The sequence below is a fragment of the Scyliorhinus torazame genome, chromosome 2 (assembly GCF_047496885.1).
Source record: "Scyliorhinus torazame isolate Kashiwa2021f chromosome 2, sScyTor2.1, whole genome shotgun sequence".
Taxonomy (NCBI): domain Eukaryota; kingdom Metazoa; phylum Chordata; class Chondrichthyes; order Carcharhiniformes; family Scyliorhinidae; genus Scyliorhinus; species Scyliorhinus torazame.
The window spans coordinates 212,593,832-212,614,390 of NC_092708.1; the positions used below are offsets into that span (position 1 = coordinate 212,593,832).

Consider the following 20,559-nt stretch of genomic DNA (forward strand, 5'->3'; position numbering starts at 1 on the left):
GCGACGGTGTCAGACATGGGGAACAGTTTGCGAGGCCTGGGGCTTTCCGTGCAGGCGGCGTCTGTGGCCCAGGACATGGCTGCCCTCTCACAGGAGGCCATGAGTAGTGCCAGTGCCAGATGGCAGAGGCGCGCAACGCCATAGCCCAGTCTCAGCAGGCCATAGCCCAGTCTCAGCAGGCCATGGCCCAGTCTCTGCAGGCCATCACTGAGGGCATCGGCGCCAGTGGCCATGTGCGAGCTGGCGTCGCACTGTCACAGACAGGGTTTGCCAACCCCCTGGGCTCCATGGCTGCAAACCTGCAGACCCCTGTCGACACCAGCACGGGCCTCCAGGACTGGCAGCGCCAGATGCCGGGGGGGCGTCGGATGGCCCGTCCGTTCGCATCCCCCACCCATGTAGAGGCCTGGGGGCCATCGGGCACCCCGAGGGAGGAGGAGGTGGTGTGGTCCGTCCCGGCTCCCCCTGTAGGGGAGGTCCGGGAACACCGCGACACCTCGGACTCCCCCCCTTCCGTCCCAGGTGCATCGGGTGGGCAACGGGCAGGACGGGCTGGCAGCTCGCCATCCCAGTCGCCCGGGCCGCAGCCTGGCCCATCTAGGCCAGGATGCCCCAGGAAACGGCCGCCAAAGGGATCCAGTGTCAGAGGGCAGGAATCACAGGAGTCCACCTCCAGTTCTGCTGTACCGTCTGGGGAACACGTAGACGTAGTCAAAGGGCCCCTAAGGCCAAACAATTAGACACTGAGTAAGTTGGCACGGGTGCAGGGCACAGATGAGTTTTAGGGGCTAGGGCACGTGCATGAACTTGTTTGGTTATTAAAGTCAATGTTACACCGACAGAAGCTGCCTTTGTGCTCTGTCCAAAGCGTGCGGGGGTGTCATGTACGTTGAGCGCAAGTGTGTGTGTGAGGGGTGGTCTTACCTCAGCCCCAGGTGGGTCTGCCCCCTTCCCCCTGGGCCGCCATCAACATCCCCCCGGGTAGAGGACGGGACCGTGCGCTGCAGTGTCACAGCCGCATGCAGGGATGGTCCGGGTGGATGGTGGTACTGTGGTCATGGGTCAGACATAGTCCAATGATGTGGAGCCAGGAGCTCACCGCTGGGCGGGTTGTCATCATCCTCCATGGCCTGCAATAGACACGCGTCCACCCGCAACTGTGTGAGCCCGGCCGTTGTGCCGCAGGTGGATCGGCAATGGGGGGGTGGTGTGCATGCGGGTGGGGTGGGTGGGGTTGGGGAGGGGGGTGAGGGTGCTGGGTGGGTGGATGGGTGGGGGGTGTGGGTGGTCGGCTGTTGCCATGGTGTGCGGTCTGTGCCCATACTACCCGATTCCCACACCCATCTAGTCAGTGAAGCGGGCGGCTATCAGTCTGTCCCGTGCCCGCTGGGCCAGCCGGTAACGGTGGACAGCCACCCGCCTGTGTCTAGCCCGTCTGCCCTGACCATTGCCTCCATCCCCCTCATCTGGGGAGGACTGCGCCTCTTCCTGCTGCTCCTCCACTCCGCCCTCCTCTGCCTGCGGCACAAGGCCCCTCTGTTGGGCTATGTTGTGCAGGACGCAGCACACAACAATGATGCGGCCGACCCTATCTGACCGATACTGGAGGGTGCCCCTAAAGAGGTCCAGGCACCTGAAACGCATCTTCAGCACGCCAAAGCACCTCTCTATCACTCCCCTTGTCGCTACATGGGCATCATTGTAGCGGTTCTCCGCCTCATTGCGTGGCCTCCGTACAGGCGTCATCAGCCACGATCGCAATGGGTAGCCCCTGTCGCCCAGCAACCAGTCCCTCAGCCGGGGATGGCGTCCCTCGTACATGCCGGGGATGGATGACCGCGACAACACGTATGAGTCGTGTACACTGCCTGGGTAACGGGCGCAGACGTGCAGGATCATCATGCGGTGGTCGCAGACCACCTGTATGTTCATCGAATATGTCCCCTTCCTATTGGTGAACACGGCCCTGTTATCTGCAGGTGGCCGCACGGCGACGTGCATCCCATCGATCGCGCCCTGGACCATGGGGAACCCAGCCACGGCAGAGAAGCCCACGGCCCGGGCATCTTGGCTGGCCCGGTCCACAGGGAAGCGGATGTAGCGGTGCGCCATGGCATATAGGGCATCTGTCACTGCCCGGATGCACCGATGTCTGCGATATGCCGGACAGGTCCCCACTCGGTGCCTGGAATGACCCCGTTGCATAAAAGTTCAGGGCCACCGTAACCTTAACGGACACGGGGAGAGGGTGTCCCCCGCCAGTGCCACGCGGTGACAGGTGTGCCAGCAGGTGGCAGATGTGTGCCACGATTTCCCGCCTCATCCGGAGTCTCCTCCTGCATTCCCGGTCCGTGAGGTCCTGGTATGACTGCCGGGGCCGGTACACACGGGGCGCCCTCGGGTGCCTCCGTTGCCGTGGGGCCGCGACGTCCTCCTCCCCCTCCTCGTCCTGTCGGTCAGGTGTCCCTCCAGCCTGGGCGGCTGCCGCCTGCCCCTCTGCGGCAGGCTGCGCCGCCTCTCTGGCACGCTCCTCCTCCTCCTCATCCAGGGCAACATGGACATTAGCGGCTGCCGCCACGGCGGCCAACATCGCTGGATGATCGGATAACATGACGGCCTGGTGGGGGGAGGGGAACGACGACATGTCATCATTGCCATTATCCCCTCCTCCCCCCAGCCAGGTGGCATGGACCGCATGGGTCCAACTGTTGGAGGCTGGCACCTGGCCAGGTGGACCAACTCACTTGCCCCTCCATCGTCCTCCCCGGCACGGACCCCCCCCCCATCCTCCTCCCCGGCACGGACCCCCCCCCCATCCTCCTCCCCGGCACGGACCCCCCATATCCCTCCCCGGCACGGACCCCCCATCCTCCTCCCCGGCACGGGCCCCCCAACCTCCTCCCCGGCACGGACCCCCCCCATCCTCCTCCCCAGCACGGACCTCCCCCCATCCTCCTCCCCAGCACGGACCCCCCATCTCCCTCCCCGGCACGGACCCCCCATCCTCCTCCCCGGCACGGACCCCCCATCCTCCTCCCCGGCACGGACCCCCCATCCCCGGCACGGCCCCCCCCCCCCCATCCTCCTCCCCGGCACGGGCCCCCCATCCTCCTCCCCGGCACGGACCCCCCCCCAATCCCCCTCCCCGGCACGGACCCACCCCCATCCTCCTCCCCGGCACGGACCCCCCCCCTCCCCGGCACGGACCCCGCCGTCCTTCTCCCCGGCACGGACCCCCCCCCTCCCCGGCACGGACCCCCCCATCCTCCTCCCCGGCACGGGCCCACCATCCTCCTCCCCGGCACAGACCCCCCATCCCCCTCCCCGGCATGGGCCCCCCCCCCCATCCTCCTCCCCGGCACGGACCCCCCCCCCCTCCCCGGCACGGACCCCCCCATCCTCCTCCCCGGCACGGGCCCCCCATCCTCCTCCCCGGCACGGACCCCTCCCCCCCCCATCCTTCTCCCCGGCACGGACAACCCATCTCCCTCCCCGGCACGAACCCCCCATCCTCCTCCCCGGCACGGGCCCCCCATCCTCCTCCCCGGCACGGATCCCCCCCCATATTCCTCCCCGGCACGGACCCCCCCCCCCCATCCACCTCCCCGGCACGGACTCCCCAATTCCCTCCCCGGCACGGACCCCCCATCCTCCTCCCCGGCACGGACCCCCCCATCCTCCTCCCCGGCACGGACCCCCCATCCCCATCCCCGGCACGGGCCCCCCCCCATCCTCCTCCCCGGCACGGACCCCCCCCATCCCCCTCCCCGGCACGGACCCCCCATCCTCCTCCCCGGCACGGACCCCCCCAGTCCCCTCCCCGGCACGGACCCCCCATCCCCCTCCCCGGCACGGACCCCCCTCCCGGCACTCCCCCAGAGCCCAGCCCACTCTAACCACCCCCCCCCCCCCCGCCGCACACACACACACACACACAACCCGAGACACACCTCTCCCCACACATTCAGACTGCGGCCACACCATCGCCTGCCCAGCGGCCAACCACCCAGGCCGTCACTCACCTCCACGCTGGTCAGCGTGAACCTGGAGCACAGGGTCACGCCGATGAAAATGAGGTTTGATATACGTTGATGTGACCGGTCATCACGTCGACGGGACTTCGGCCCATCCGGAAGGGAGAATATCGGCAGGCCCAAAATCGGCTGCCTTGCGCACACGCGTGCTATTCTCCGGCGTCTGCGGCGCCATTAACGCCCCGCCGACTTTTCTCCCTTCGGAGACTTGGCAACCGGCGGAGGCGGGATTCACGGCGGCCAACGGCCATTCTCCGACCCACTGGGAGGTCGTAGAATCTCGCCCCAGGTTCCTCTCCAGACCTGAGGAGATGTCTGTAACCTTGGCACTGAGCTGTCAAGGTAGCTTTTGGTACTCACGCTCTTGGCTGCAGATAATAATGTCTATCCCCCGAACTATAATGTCCCCTATTACTTCTACATTCTTTTTTAATCCACTTACTCCCCTGCCCCGCAACCAACTTGAATGAACCCCTGTATCACAGTGCTGTGGTCAGTTTGTTCATCCTTCCTGCAGTTCCTGCTCTCATCCACACAAGCTGCAAGAACCTTGAATCTGTTGAACAATTGCGGGGGCTGAGGCTCCTCCAGCGCTTCCTCCTGGAACCCCATACCTGCCTCGCTCACCCTGGCTTTCCCTGACCATTCACCAAATCTGAAGTACCTAGCCCAGGGGGTGTGACTGCTTCCTGAAACAAACGGCCGGATCCTCTATTTCGCCGGCAGCGCATAAACACCCGCGGATTTCCCCACGGCATGGGAAACCCCATTGGCCGGCTGCCGGGATGGAGAATCCTGCTGACGGTGGGGCGCACCATACCGGAAAATGGGTGCAGCGGGCCGGAGAATCCCACTGAAAGTGTCCAGGTACTTTCCCCCTCCTTGATACATCTCATTGTCTGAAGCTCGGACTCCAACTCATCAATTCTGAGCAGCGGTTCCTCGGGCTGCAGGCACTAGATGTGGTTGCCATGGATCACACCGGTGTCCAAAAATCCACCCAAAACCTTTCCAACTCTCTCGCCTGTTGAAGATGTTGAAAAGATTTGAAAGGGTAGTTGGAGAGAAACTATTTGCAAAAGAAACAACTGTGATGTGAGAAAAACGTTTTTTACACAACAAGTGGCTCAGGCCTGGAATGCCCTGCCCGGAGGTGTGGTGGAGACAGGTTCAATGGAGGCATTCAAGTGGATATGCAGATGGTTATTTGAAAAGATCAATGTGCAAGGGTACGGTGAAAAGGCAGGGGAATGGCAACAAGTCATAATGTTCATTTGGAGAGCAGGTGCAGATACGATGGGCTGAATGGCCTCCTTCTGCACCGCAACAATTCTGTGATGTTTCCTCTGGTCAGAGAACCAGGTACAAGGCACATACAGAATTAGAGTTCAGGGCTGATGACAGGAAGCATTTTTCCACACAAAGGATAGTAGAACTCTCGAATTCTACCCCCAGAAAAAAAACTGTTGAGGTTGAGGGGCAGTTGGAAATTCCAAAAGAACTTGATAGGTTTTTGTTAGGCATGGACGTTCAGATTTATGGAACCTGCAGTTCAGATATAGAACAGTTGTGATCTGATTGAAACAAGTAAAAGGACTGAATGACATCCTAACACACCCCTTAAAGCCTCCTGCTTTGACCCAAGTCATTCCATGGGATGTTTTCCTACATTATAAATGCTATGTAAATGCAAACTGCTTACATTGTTTTCCTTTGTTGCGACAGAATCAGTTTGTGTTTCGCGAGGGGATCTTCAGGCCAGAGGAAGGGTTGACCCTGCACAGTCGGCCACCCACTTGTGCTGGCTCCACCGCCCTGGAAGATCATGGTGCGGCCTCATCACTGGAAGTGTTTGACGACGCGTGTTGTAACGGGACGCTGAGGAAGCAACCACCACGCCCACGGGAAGACAGCGCCACCCAACGATACAGTGCAGACCCCACAGTCTTCCTGTCAGAGCGTGGGCAGAGGTGTGAGCTGGATGAGGATGGCTACATGACTCCCATTCAGGATAAAAAGGCCACAGGTAAGTTCAATGGAAAGGGGGGGAGAGAGAACAGCCTGGGCAGAAGGAGCCAATCAGAATTATCAATATGACTTTGTCAGCCAATGATGCAAAGTCAGGGTGGGAGTTCCAGTAAATAGAGTTTATTTGATCTGTGAACTGTAGCAAATAGAACTCATGACTGAAGCTACAGCAAAGTCTCCTGATAACAGCAAGGTTATTAATCTAGTAAAATGATGTGCATGGAGAATGATTACATGAAAACATAGAAAGTAGGAGTAGGCCATTCAGCTCTTCGAGCATGATCATCTTACTCAATAGCCTGATCCTGCTCCCTCCCCCATATCCTTTGATCCCCTTCACCCCTGTCATGTTATTCACGCTGGGGTAACACGGACTGCAACTGGATGCAGTTGTACTGTAATGTAGACACCAAACTTATACGTTAGTTCAATACGTTTTATTGAACTTCTGGAGCAGTGCACACAGCTTGCTATGGGTTGACACTCTACTAATCTAAGTGTGCTAACTATAACTAACTAGACCAGACTAGCTCTGATCCATGTGTAGAAGAGGCTGACTGATATATACACCCTGACTGTCACAACAGTTGTCACCAGTGGAAAGAGGCAGAATGCTGATGCCTTGTGTGTTTTATAGTGGGAAACCTGAGGCTGGTTTAGCACAGGGCTAAATCGCTGGCTTTGAAAGCAGACCGAGGCAGGCCAGCAGCATGGTTCAATTCCTGTACCAGCCTCCCCGAACAGGCGCCGGAATGTGGCGACTAGGGGCTTTTCACAGTAACTTCATTTGAAGCCTACTTGTGACAATAAGCGATTTTCATTTCATTTAATTTCTCTAGTGTTCTGCCTGGTGATTTGTTGTGTTCTGTCCTGTGTGTTGATTGGCTGTACTGGGTGTCTGTCACTGCCTCTCTGTATCTCATTATGTGCATGAGTGCATATCATGACAACCCCAAAGGCTATATCTAATGCCTTCTTAAAAGTGTTTTGGCCTCAGCTACTTTCTGTGGTGGAGAATTCCACAGACCACCCCTCTCTGGGTGAAGAGGTTTCTTTTCATCTCTGTCCTAAATGGTTTACTCCGTATTCTTGGACTGTGACCCTGGTTCTGGACTCCCCCACCATCAGGAACATCCTTCCTGCATTTACCCTGTCTAGAATTTTCTAAGTTTCGATGTATTCTGCTCTCATTCTTCTAAACTCCAGCAAATGTAATCCCAACCGACTCAATCTCTCCTCATATGTCAGTCACTATCAGTCTGGTAAACCTTAGCGGCACTCTCTCCATAGCAAGTGCATCCTTCCTCAGAAAAGGACACCAAAATTACTCACAATATTTCAGGTGTGATTTCACCAAGGCCCTGTATAATTGCAGCAAGCCATCCCTGTTCCTGTACTCGAATCCTTACCAGGACACCCAGGTCTCATTGCACATTTCCCTATCTCATACAAGAGCCATTCAGATAATAATCGTCCTTCTAGCTTTTGCTATCAAAATGGATAACCTCACATTTACCTACTCACTCAACTTATCTGAATCACACTGAAGGATCTCTGCACCTTTCCTCACAGGTCAACCTCCCACCCAGCTTGTGTCACCTGCAAACCTGGTGATACTACATTTAGTTCCCTCATCTAAATCACTAATTATATATTGTGTTTGCATTGATTTCTGCAGTACCCCAATAATCACTGACTGTCATTTGGAAAAAGACCCATTTATTCCTACTCTTTGTTTCCTGTCTGTCAACCAGTTTTGTATCCATCTCAATACACTACCCCCCGTCCCATGCACTTCAACTTTACATGCTAACCGGCGTGGCGCGTTAACCGCCCCCGCCGAATATCCGGTGCCGGAGAATTCGGCAACCGGCGGGGGCGGGATTCATGCCAGCCCCCGGCGATTCTCCGACCCGGCGGGGGGTCGGAGAATCTCGCCCCTCAGGTCTGCTTTTTTTTCTGGCCAATTTCTCTGCCTCTTCCTTATATCTAAGATTATTTCTAATTTCCCTTGTAAGCCCTGGTTTGGCCATCTTCCCTGTTTTATTTTTGCGCCAGACAGGAATGAACAAGTGTTGCAATTCACCCATGCGCCCTCTGAATATTTGCCATTGCCTACCCACTGTCATTCCTTTAAGTAACATTTCCCAGTGCATCATAGCCAACTCACATCACATACCATTGTGATATGTATGCCAGACCAGGTGAGAACAGCAGTTCCCCTTCCCTTAAGGACATTAGTGATCCATATGGGTTTCTATGACAATTGACAATGGTTTCATGGGCGCTATACTAAGACTAACTCCTCAATTCCAGATTATTCGTTTTCAAATTCCACCAGCTGCTGGGTGGGATTTGAACCCTTGTTCCTCGGAGCCTCTGGATTACTAGTTGAGTCATATTACCACTACACCACCACCTCCACTGATGCACCACCATCTCCCCTTCATAATTTAAATAATGTGTATAAAAACAATCCCAGCCACTTACTTGTGTTGGTGAGAGGAGAAATTCTTCATTGTTCCCCTTCTGGTCAGGAATATTTATACTTCAAACAACACCTAAAAACCAATTACATGACCATTATCACATTGCTATTTTGGGGGCCTTGTTGCATTCAAATTTGGTGTCGCACTTCCTCGACTGACTACACTTCAAAAACACTGAAGTGCTTTGAGATGATCCGATGCGGCGAAAGGCATTTTTATGTTCAGGTTTTCTTTCTCCAGGCTGCGGTAACACGATAACTGTTCAATTTTAAAGTGGGCAGCACAATCAGATAAGGCGAGGAATATATTACTGACAAGGAGGGAGGGAGATCTAATAAGCAGAGTCAGCTCAACTCTCAAATGGAAGTAACCTGATTTGCAGCATCTCCCTACGCACGGCAATAACATATTCCTTCAAAGTCAGAGTGAGAGAGGGAACCTTCCCACTGTCTTTACACTGTGTCACGGACAAGAGAGGCTTTAATTCATACAGCCCTGATTTCTCCTCTCTGTAAACAGAAAACTGATTTTCCATTTTTCATCCCTCCTTTTATAAGCAATGGAGTTTTTCCCAACCTCTCAGTTTTGGTGTGACCCAATTTCTATTACTAACCCCTCAGCAAACTCGAGACAGGGCAAACTAAAAGGGTTAGTCTATTTTATACATACTCAAAATGCAGGAGGACGTGTCACTATGTAGCCCCCAGTACATTCACGCAATAAGAGAGGGATAAGGGAAAGAAAGGATTACTAGGTAAAGACCACAGGGAAGATACGAATTATTGTTGCTCATGAGTCCAGAGTCATGAATCAAAAGTCCAATGGTATATTCCTTCACAGAGGTAAGCTAGCTGAAGCTGATGCTGGGCAATTCACTTTTCCAGTGGTGCTGACTTCCACGATGGGAGGGGCACGTAGAGATAAATCAGTCTCGTAGGCTCTGGTACATATGTTCCAGTAGAAACAGTATAGGTGGGGAGACGGTATTCAAAAACCTATGCAGAGTCCTTTTCTGCTGCTGCCTGCTAGATGGAAATGGCAGTCTACCACTTTCAGCTCTACAAGGCAATATTACAGATTCTAGCAGGTTGGGAGGTGAGGGTGGAGGAAGGATAGTCAGGTGACATTACTCCCACACCTCCACCTTGGTTCAGACAAAGGGGGCGTTATTCTCCGACCCCCCGCCGGGTCGGAGAATGGCCGTTGGCCGCCGTGAATCCCGCACCCGCCCCCGCCGAAGTCTCCGGTACCGGAGATTGGGCGGGGGCGGGAATCGAGCCGCTCCGGTTGGCGGGACCCCCCGCTGGATTCTCCGGCCCGGATGGGCCGAAGTCCCGCCCAGGAATTGCCTGTCCCGCCGACGTAAATCAAACCTGGTATTTACCGGCGGGACCAGGCGGCATGTGCGGGCTCCGGGGTCCTGGGGGAGGCGCGGGGCGATCTGACCCCGGGGGGTGCCCCCACGGTGGCCTGGCCCGCGATCGGGGCCCACCGATCCGCGGGCGGGCCTGTGCCGTGGGGGCACTCTTTCCCTTCCGCCTCCGCCACGGCCTCCACCATGGCGGAGGCGGAAGAGACTCTCCCCACTGCGCATGCGCGGGAAACTGACAGCGGCCGCTGACGCTCCCGCGCATGCGCCGCATTTCCGCGACAGCTGGCGGGGCAACAAACGCCATTTCCGCCAGCTGGCGGGGCGGAAATCCCTCCGGCGTCGGCCTAGCCCCTCAATGTTGGGGCTAGACCGCCAAAGATGCGGAGCATTCTGCACCTTTGGGCCGGCGCGATGCCCGTCTGATTGGCGCCGTCTTTGGCGCCAGTCGGCGGACATCCCGCCGTTGGGGGAGAATTTCGCCCAGGATGTATATTCCTTGTCTGGATTCTTGAGGTGGCTAATGTTTCACCCATTAATAAGTTCAGTAGAGGTTTCAAAGTCCCTTTGTCCTTGCAGCTGGATCACCTCCATTTGCCTGGGCCATGGCTTGGAAATGTAAAGCGGCTTTGTACTATTCCTTGGGATTTGATCTCTGCAGTCATAGGGGCATGAACGCATCTTGAGGGATAACGAGATTGCTGCTATTCTGACCGCCAAAATTCCTTTTGAGTGAGTCATAGCCAGTCATGGCTTCAGTCAGTTAATAGCCTTTGTCTAGTTTAAAAAAATAATTGTATGGATTAGTCAAAAAGAAATACATATATTTTATAAAAGTATAGAGTGAGGTCCTAGCCCCCTGACACACAAACATTGAGAGAGCGAACCTTCCAGTGGTATTTACACTGTAACTGACACAAAGTGAGAGAAGGAATATTCCCATTGTGTTAAACACTCACACTAACTGGGAAGGGGATGTTCCCTCTATTGTTTTTTTCAGTACACTGTTTCCACAATTTGAACAAGCCAAAACAGCACAGCTATGTTTCAATGGATGTGTGGCTCTGTCAATCTCTAATTAGTTTCACCACACTATGCTCCCCATCTCTGCCACCCTTCTGTTGCCAGTCGTGCCTGCAGGTCTCAAGGCCATACGTTCTGATTGTTCTTCCTTAAACCTCTATAGGTTTTTGGTTATCTGTCCTAATACCGCCTCCTTGGTTCATTGTCAAATTTTGTCTGCTAACTCTCCCATGAAGAGATTTTACTACTTTAAAAGCACCATATAAAATGCTAGTTGGGATAGGTTACTGCAATAAAAGTGCTCTATAAATGTAAGTTGGTGTTGCTGTCTGATTAAATCTGGGCCCAAGGCTTAGTCAGAAATAGACAGCGATGGGATAAAATAATCAGGAATAAGATAATTGTCACAGCTCACATGTATATCAATAATAGGCAGCACGGTGGCGCAGTGGATTAGCACTGCGGCCTCACGCCGCCAAGGTCCCAGGTTCGATCCCGGCTCTGGGTCACTGTCAGTGTGGAGTTTGCACAATCTCCCCGTGTTTGTGTGGGTTTCGCCCCCACAACCCAAAAATATGCAAGCTAGGTGGATTGGCAATGCTAAATTGCCCCTTAATTGGAAAAAAAAATGAATTGGGTACTCTAAATTTAACAAAAAATGTATGTAAATAATAACATTCTTAACCTTCTCCTAGGGGTTAGTGAACGAGTGGGTACAGCCCAGGAGGATCGAACACTTGCAAGACCACCTAAGACAGATGCCAAAGTCAAACTATCACGTGCAGGTCAGTGAATATTGTATTTTGTGATTTGTCATTGTATTGTCCTTTCAGATTTCCCCTGAAGTTATGTTGACTCTAGATTTTGTTATTTAAGAATACAGAACTTTCCAAAATATCCCCAAAGTGACAATAACAGTGTCACCGTCATGTTCATTACTGATACAGTAACTTAAAAGGGTTCAGGACTACAAATTCACAAATCATTAATTGTAGCCACCCAGTTTAACAGGGCTATGCAAAATGCTATGCTCTTGAGTTTATTGCGAAAGAAATAGAATCCAAAAGAGAGAAGTTATCATAAACGTATTCTTAAACTTGGTTAAACTTGAAGTAGCTGAGGTTTTCATATTGAGAAAAGAAGAGAGACATCAGAAAAGTTGCAATAAAGCTTTACAAGGGTGAGACCAAAAATGAGAAGCTAGGGGCTGGATTCTATGTTTTTGGGACTATGTCCCCACACCGGCGTCAAAACTGTGGAGTTTTACGCCAGAAAAACTAGTTGTGGTCTCAACTCCACTTTGCCGTCTGCCCCAATAACCCTGGCTTCCCTTGTCGATCAAAAATCTGTCGAACTATTCCTTGAATTCATTCAATGATCCAGACTCCACTGCTTACTGCTCCAAATGTAAAAGCTTTACCTTTCCATGACCAACACCTTGAGTAAATATGAGTGAGGGCCAAATATTTTCACAACTTCCTGGTTAGCACTTTAACCACTTTTGATGGTGATCTTTCAACTTGACCTTCTGGTTCAACTTCAGACTTCTTTCTCTCACTCTGAACCTATCATGACTCCCTTTCTGACTGGTTTGTTGCTCTGATTGTGCTAAATGTGGCTTCAGCAATGAAAACCTCAGCCTAGGCTGTCTTTTATGGAACAATTCGATTGATGTTCTCCCAGCAATAGTGTAAGGTGTGTAATGGTAAATAAATAAAATATTCGGCAACTTGTGATTCAATGACAACCGCTGTTTCTTCCAATTTGTAACAACCATTTGCTTAACAAGAGTATGCTTAACAATTTTGGCTGTGCACTCTGCTGCTCTATTTAAAGCAAGATGGTACAATAGAAATCAAGTCAAGTCATTTTATCCCATTCATTTTCATGAATTTTACAAACTCTTTAGAACAAAACAGAGGTCCATTATTGGACACAACTTTCTCTGGGAGCCCATAAGCAGCAAACAAAGAATGTAAAATATTTGAATATTGTGAGTTGTTGTTTGATTCGTTGGAAACCCCTCAGCTCACTTTGAACGGCTATCCATCACAATAAATAGCTATTACTTTTCAAATTCTACAAAATCTATGAGCAGCCTCTGCCACATTTTAGGTCACCATTTCCACGCTTGCAAAGGTAGTAATGGCAGCTTCTTTTCTACTGCTTGGCATGCTCTACACTGTTTTGCTGTGTCTTTTTATGTTCTTTTCTAATCTTGACCACCAAATGTAGCTTCTTGCGAGAATCCTTGTCAAGCTCATCCCTCAGTGTTGATCATAAAAATCACCATAGCAACTGTAATCTCTACAACTCTAGTATAACACAATCTTATCAACTGACAACTCATTCTTACACATAAAAAATGGTCTGATTTCTAAATGCAATATCTGTGCTAGCCACCCATTTGCAATATAATCATATATTCTTGCCAATACAGGGTCTCTATCATTGGTTCTCCAATGTCATCTGCCGTGACTGGCAAATCGTCTCTGTACGAAAAGAAGAATGCATCTTCCCTGTTTGGCTGTCCCTCAGATAGGGATGGTATCTGATCTTCTGATCATCAGTGCACAATATCATGTTGATCAGCAGACAAAAGTCAAAGCCCATCTCTACATTCAGGCACCAGAGAAATGGATGCTGGAGACTTTGGATTTAACAGAGCTATCAGTGGATCATGATCAGTTCTGATTGTGAAACTATCCAAGTATTTGTGAAGTCTTCTTACTCCAAAAATCAAAGACAAGGCTTCACATTCTATCTGAGCATAATTTAGCTCACTGGCACTGAGGGTACATGAGGCAAGCGCTGTCAGTCTGTCCTCATTATTATCCAATGCATGAGAGATCTAGTCTGCATGGAGAGGCATCACATGCTAGCTTAATCTTGTTGGACACATCGCGATTAACAAGCATTGTACCATCTACCAATTGGCATTTCCACAATTTGGATGCCTTCTCACGCTCCCTTGTTCAGTTCCCAAATGTGGTCTGAATTTACCATAATAATTCACTGAGCCCAAAAAGGTTCTGCGTTGAGAGGTATTTTGAGGGTGTGGCGCATTTCTTATTGCTGAAACCTTACTCTTGCTAGGATGTAACTGAAGCTTTTCCAAATGTTGGAGCAAGTATACAGCCTGTCATCGTGGGTCTGCCTGTTTGGAGCTGAAATAAATATGTCATCCAACAGTCCAAGACTCCCCAAATTCCTTGAAAATTACCTTCATTACCCCTTGAAAAATTCTGAGGTCTGAAGAATCAGAAAATGGCAGCCTATGAAACTGAAGTACAGCCATGTGTGTTTGTCTTAAGCTCGTCTTTTACCCCAAGGTGCATATCGGCATTTATCAGATCGAACTTTGAAAAGATCTGGCCTCCTGACAACATTGTGAACAGGTCCTCCAAGTTTGGCACAGTATTGGGTGGATTACCTTCTAATACCTCGGCTGGAATTCTCCAGCCACTGGGATTCCCTTTTCCCGCGCCAACGCACCTTTACCCACGCGATTCCCAGCTTCTTGGGGCAGTTTCAATGGGAAATCCCATTGACAAACGTGGAAGTGGAGAATCCTGCTGCCAGTGAACGACACATCGCCGAGAAACACACAGCTGGGGGAGCGGAGAATCCTGCCCTAATTTACAGTTACCTTATAATCCCCATTTATTCTTATACCACCATCTGATTTTGATACCAGTATGGGAGTAGCCCAATTATTCTGTTTTATTTTAGAGCTATGGGCAGGATTCTACGGTCCCCCAGCCCCTCGCTGCCAGCAGGATTCTATCCTTCTACTGTTTGTCGATAGGATTTCCCATTGAAACCACTGCACACAGCTGCAAAACCCATGGGCGGGGGGTGCTGCCAAAGGGAAAAGTGAATCCCGATGACCGGAGAATTCCAGCCAATATTCTCAGTCTCAAGTATTTTCAGCTCTTGCTCTACTTTCTCCCTGAGGGCATATGATACAGGTTGAGGTCTGCAGTACAATATCTTGTGTTCCTCTCAACCTGTACATTGGCCTTATGTCCTCAAATCATTTTACCAGTTTCTCTAAGCACATGAGGGTACTTGATGATCGCATCATCCTGAGTTATCAATTTTGGTTCTACATAAAAAAGGTAATTCCAATTTAACTTCAGTGCTGTTAACCAGTTTCTTCTGATGAGGCTGGTTTTTCACCCTTCACAAGGATGAGCAATTTTGCGCATTGCTCTTTATATGTGACGGAAGGACTCACTTCCCATTATGGGAATTTTTAAATCCTCCATAGCTTTGTAATTCTATGTGTGATCACTCCAGTTGATGTTGACTCAACTTTTCAGACTCGTGATTCAGAAGCCACACTATCTGATGCACCCTTGTTGACCTCCATGATTCCTCGAGCTTTGTCCAATTAATGGTACTTGGACTATGATACCCTGTGGATTTCCACTTGTACTTGACGTTGTCTAGGTCTCAACTCACCCCTCATTGACCTGATGCTGTTCAACAACCATATACAGTAACTGCCACTTCCTTCAGCCAGGATTTTCTCCGTTTACATTCTTTCGACATGCTTTGGCACGATAACATTCCTCATTGCAACTGTAACATCCTGCCTTCACAAATTGACAATTCTGTGCCCTATGTTGGCCTAAGCACTGCGAAAGGACATCTTAGTACCCCTGCCATTACTAACTGCTGTCAAGAGGGCCTTATGCTGGCCCAGTTGCATCTTATTATCTTCATCAGATGACTGCTGATTGTTAACTCTAATTTCTCTAGAATCATGTTCTGTCATGTCAACGACAATGCTGTTTGACAAATGTCAAAAGTTAATTATAGCAATAGCAACAACAAACTGCAAATGCTTTCATTTTTTAAATCGCACATGGATCTGCCCTGCAATGCTCTCTTTTGAAGCCCTCAAAAGTTACAATGGATGGACAGCTTTTTCAAAGCCACTATTAACTCTCCAATGTCCTCCCTGGGCAACTGATAAAAAAGGGCAACCTTTTTCCAACTTGATAGCTTTCAGCAATCACCAACAGCTTGGGATTGTTGTGCTGCTCAAGCTTACTCAAAATGTCTGACAGTGGCATGTCTTTTTGCTTTACTGGGGCAAATAAATTCTTGGGCATTTCATACACTTCTCGGCCTGCTTCAGTCAGAAATATTGTCCATTTCCTTTCCCCCATTACCTGATTAGCAGCTGCAACATTGAGGATGTTATTAGCAGTGAAAACCTCTTGAGCTACTCCACCAAAAGACTCGATAATTCTTTACGCTCCCGGATGTACCTGTTGATGCACTCATCTTCATAGGTTGTTCTACCTTCATGTACAAACAATCTTTTCCCAAAAAGTGGATTTTTAAGCCTATTTCTAAGCAAAAGAAAATTTCACAATTCCTCTGCTGGTTTGCTGGAAGCTTCTCCAAACCAATTTGTTTTCAGCCAGGGAATCCAGAATCCCTCCTCATTGCCACAGTATCTTTGGAGAACAAAAGAGACTGTGTCACATGAAAGTGAAATACTCACTGAACTTGTTTATTCCAGTTTGGTTATATACACACATGCACAAATGGCCCCAAGAGGTTGCTCTGACAGCCACGAGATCTGTTCCGGAACCACCAACTCCAACCCTCTCCCTGACTACTGTATGAGGTTACGCCAGACTGTATAAGCTTGGTGTCGTGCTTGTCGCCAGCAGAGCTTCTGACCACATATCCAGGCCATAATTAAGACTGCCTATTTCCATCTTAGTTGCATTGCCCAGCTCGATCCACCTCAGCACATCTGCTGCTGAAACCTTTATCCGTACCTCTGTTCCATTAAGGCTTGAGTACTCTAATGCACTCCTCTCTGTGGTCCATCTCCTGAATAAACCTGTTATGTTTAACTATGTTAAAGGTGCTGTGTAAATGTAAGTTGTTGTTGTTAAATGGCCTGTTTCCATGCTGTAAATTCTATGTAAAGTCTATGTGCACTTTCATGCTCTGAATCAGCCACAGTGCCTTGACATTAAAGAGTGCTGTTGAATCAATATTTATGTTGGAAGCTTGCCAGCAATGTGACCACAGGTGGATCATAGTTCAATTCCCAGAGGGACAACTTGACTTCAACTGGGATTCAAACTCTTCTTGCTCCTAAATGGATGAAGCTGTTAACTCCTAACTAAAAATAGTGTACAAACAGATTAACATATTCATCACAAGATTACATTGAATGAAGAAGATTCAGACTGAGTGCAATAGCGTGAAAGGGAATACTCTTGTACATTACTGTTCAGATTTTGTTTAATTGAAGTGGTCCTTGTGGGGCCCGGTTTCGTTCAATTGACCTTTCAGCTGATTCATGATGCAAATTGAGGCCAGCAGCACGGGTTCAATTCCCATACCGGCTGAGGTTATTCATGCAGGCCCTACCTTCCCAGCCTTGCCCCTCGCCTGAAGTGTGGTGATTCTCAGGTTAAATTACCATCAGTCAGCTCTCCCCCTCAAAGGGCAAAGCAGCCTCTGGTCATCTGAGATTATGGCGACTTTACCTTTACTTCAATGTGGCATTGACAGCTTCATACTACCCCTCTGGCCAGCCCAGTAGGAACTAGAATTCACAGCACAATTTAACATGGGGAACTACCACTTGGAAGTTGAGGCTTCCTGAGGATTGTTCATCACATATTTGAGGATTGTTCATCACATATTCCCCACTCTCTGTATGAGCCAATTCTATCCATTTGTCGGTTTGTCTTCCCTATGCCAGTCTCCATTTCATCCCCCTTTGATGTTCTTGGGGGAATCCAGAAATAGGGGGCAGAGATTTCAAATTAGAGTTAGGCCATTCGGGAATGATATCAGGAAGCACTTCCTCAAATGCAGAGTACTGGAAATCTGCAGTTGACAAGACTACTGAGGATCACAGAAGTGAGGTGGGTAGGTGGAGTTATATGGGTCAGATCAGCCACAAACAAACTGAATATGGGACGCTCTCACCAAGCCGAATGATCTAATTCCATGACTATTTGACAATTATTATTATCCGAGATCAGAAGTAAACTCTTTAGCGAAGAATGAAATCAAATCAGATATTTCAGAAGGAAACCACACAGAAGCTGGTAAATGTTTGAAACAAACTCAGGCTGGGTTGGCAGAAATGCAGTCTGTAAATGCTAGGGCTGGGAGCATTACTACAATTGAGCTTCACTGGGTCAAATGGCCATCTTTCCCCCTCCTTTTAGAATAGGTATTAACTTTCTTCGAATCACTGTGCTATTTAGAAAATAGATGGTGGAAATGTAGCTCAGTGGAGGTTAGCTTACACCCATGTTGCTAATGTTGTGAGCTCAAATCCCCGTCCAGAAACCCCAACACAAAGTCTAAGCTGGCAGTCCAGGGCATTACTAAGGAAATCGTTACACTGTCCATTGTGTGATCTCTCAGGTGGGACATTAGACTGAGAACCCATCTACCCTCTCAGGAGGATGTAAATGATCACATGGCACTGTTTCAAAGAAAAACAGGGAAGTACTTTCTGAAATCCTGTTCAATATTTATCCCCCGAGCAACATCACTAAACCAAAATATCTGGCCATTACCTCATGGACATTTGTGGGAACTTGCTGAGTGCAAATTGGCAGCCACATTTCCGACATTACAACAGTGAGCATACTTCAGAGGTTTCATTGGCTGTAAAGTGCTTTGGGATATGCAGCGGATGGGTAAGGTGCAGAGTTCTAATGATTTCATTGATCTTTTTACAGAATATCTGAACCCAGTGGAGGAGAACCCATTTGTTACTCTTCGGAAAAATGGCGACGTCCATGCTTTGGACAACCCAGAGTACCACAATGTCCCAGAGGGGCAACAGACCACAGAGGAGGAGTATGTGAATGAACCCCTCTATCTCAACACTTTTGTCAATGTGGTTGAAAACCCAGAATACCTGCAGGATAAGATCGCCATATCAGAAAACGTTGACAAGGCCTTTGACAATCCTGACTACTGGAACCACAGTTACCCACCCAAAACCGCCATGCACAACCCTGAGTACCTGCAGGAATATGGCACAAAGTTTTTTTACAAGCAGAATGGACGCATCAAGCCTATTGTAGCAGAGAATCCTGAGTATCTTTCAGAGTTCTCACTAAAGCCAGGGACTGTACTGCCTTCATATGGACAGCGGAATACGGTGGTGTAACCTTCGCAACACTCGGAATTCCGGTTCTGCTGGATTTCCTAATCAAACTACAAACTTGTATCCTCAATATTGACTAGAAGGAGTATGTCTGAGGCAATAGTACTGGCAAAGCGTGTCTGAATGGAAGGAAAGTTCTAGTCGTTAGAATTGAGTCCTGGTCCGTTTGGACTTTTCCTAACCGGCACCCGCTTAAAAGCAATATGGTTATAACCAGCAAAATGAAGGATTCCTGTGGAAATGCCAAAAATGTAGCTCTTTGGGATTGACCTTCAAAAAGATGCTCTGGACGTTTGTGGTCATGAGGCTAATTGTAGCTCTGAATTTTTACTGTTGCTGGGGGAGGGGAAGAGGGTGTAGAAGAATCCAGGAGTTCAGAACATTGATGGGCCAGGGCAGCACGGTGGTGCAGTGGGTTAGCCCTGCTGCCTCACGGCGCCGAGGTCCCAGGTTCGATCCCGGCTCTGGGTCACTGTCCGTGTGGAGTTTGCACATTCTCCCCGTGTTTGCGTGGGTTTCGCCCCCCACAACCCAAAGATGTGCAGGGTAGGTGGATTGGCCACGCTAAATTGCCCCTTAATTGGAAAAAACAAATTGGGTACTCTAAGCTTTTAAAAAATAACATCGCTGGGCCAACATTCTAGTAACCCTTGGAAAAAGATTATCCAACAAAATATAACCCACTAGTCAGCACACACACCCACAGATTTGGTCAAACCATCTGAACAAAAATATGAATCTGTTTTGTTTAAGATTGCACTACAGTTTCTATATTTGATGCACCACAAATATATTGGATTAGTTTCAGGGTATAAAATGAATCGGGCTGAATTGGCTGGCACCTAATGCCTGGAGCTTCTTCAGCAACGGACCACATCGGGGACAGTGTTGAATCCTGTTAGCCTGTCTGTCAGAATAAAACTGGGTGTAAGATGCAATGGAGGTAAGCCAGGCCTGGGCTGGCCTGATCTGGCTAACCTGTCACAAGCCCTTTGATTGACCTTTTATTGCCACGTAGTTGTGAGCTGTCTAATTGAACAATTGATCAGTGATGTCTGCTACAGGTTTCATTTTGAAGCTGCAGTTGATATGTAGCAGATCTCTTCATTCTTTCTTGTACTTAAATATGCTTTAATAACAGATAACTTTTGAAGTATTGGAAAACAAACAGATGCGTTCTTAATTCTAAAGAATAGATTGGGGAAACTCTTTTATAACTAAGACCTTAATGGGAGGATTCATGTTGTCTTTGATAAGCACATGTCAGCACTGCCAATTCTGTTTATTACTGGGATTGATATGATAAATATCTATGATAGCGCTGCTTTGTACAGCCATCATCCTGCATTGCTTCAATCTGACTGGTACAGAACAGCCCTCAAATGGCAGGTAGCTCCAGCGTTCATGTGGATCCTCTGCCGACACTGCTGAAATAGGTAC

At 49.6% G+C, this 20,559-nt stretch overlaps 1 protein-coding gene across 4 annotated transcripts in view; it reads left to right on the forward strand.

Annotated features, from left to right (window-relative positions):
• Positions 1-20,287, forward strand: part of LOC140395504 (receptor tyrosine-protein kinase erbB-4-like) — a 1,530,197-nt gene extending 1,509,910 nt beyond the window's left edge. For all 4 annotated transcript variants that reach the window (XM_072483352.1, XM_072483369.1, XM_072483378.1 and 1 more), the window contains 3 exons: positions 5,760-6,060; positions 11,639-11,728; positions 18,686-20,287. In XM_072483352.1, the coding sequence (XP_072339453.1) occupies positions 5,760-6,060; positions 11,639-11,728; positions 18,686-19,122 (828 nt within the window). In that variant the 3' untranslated portion in view covers positions 19,123-20,287. The remainder of the gene's footprint in view (positions 1-5,759; positions 6,061-11,638; positions 11,729-18,685) is intronic.
• Positions 20,288-20,559: the final 272 nt, after the last annotated feature.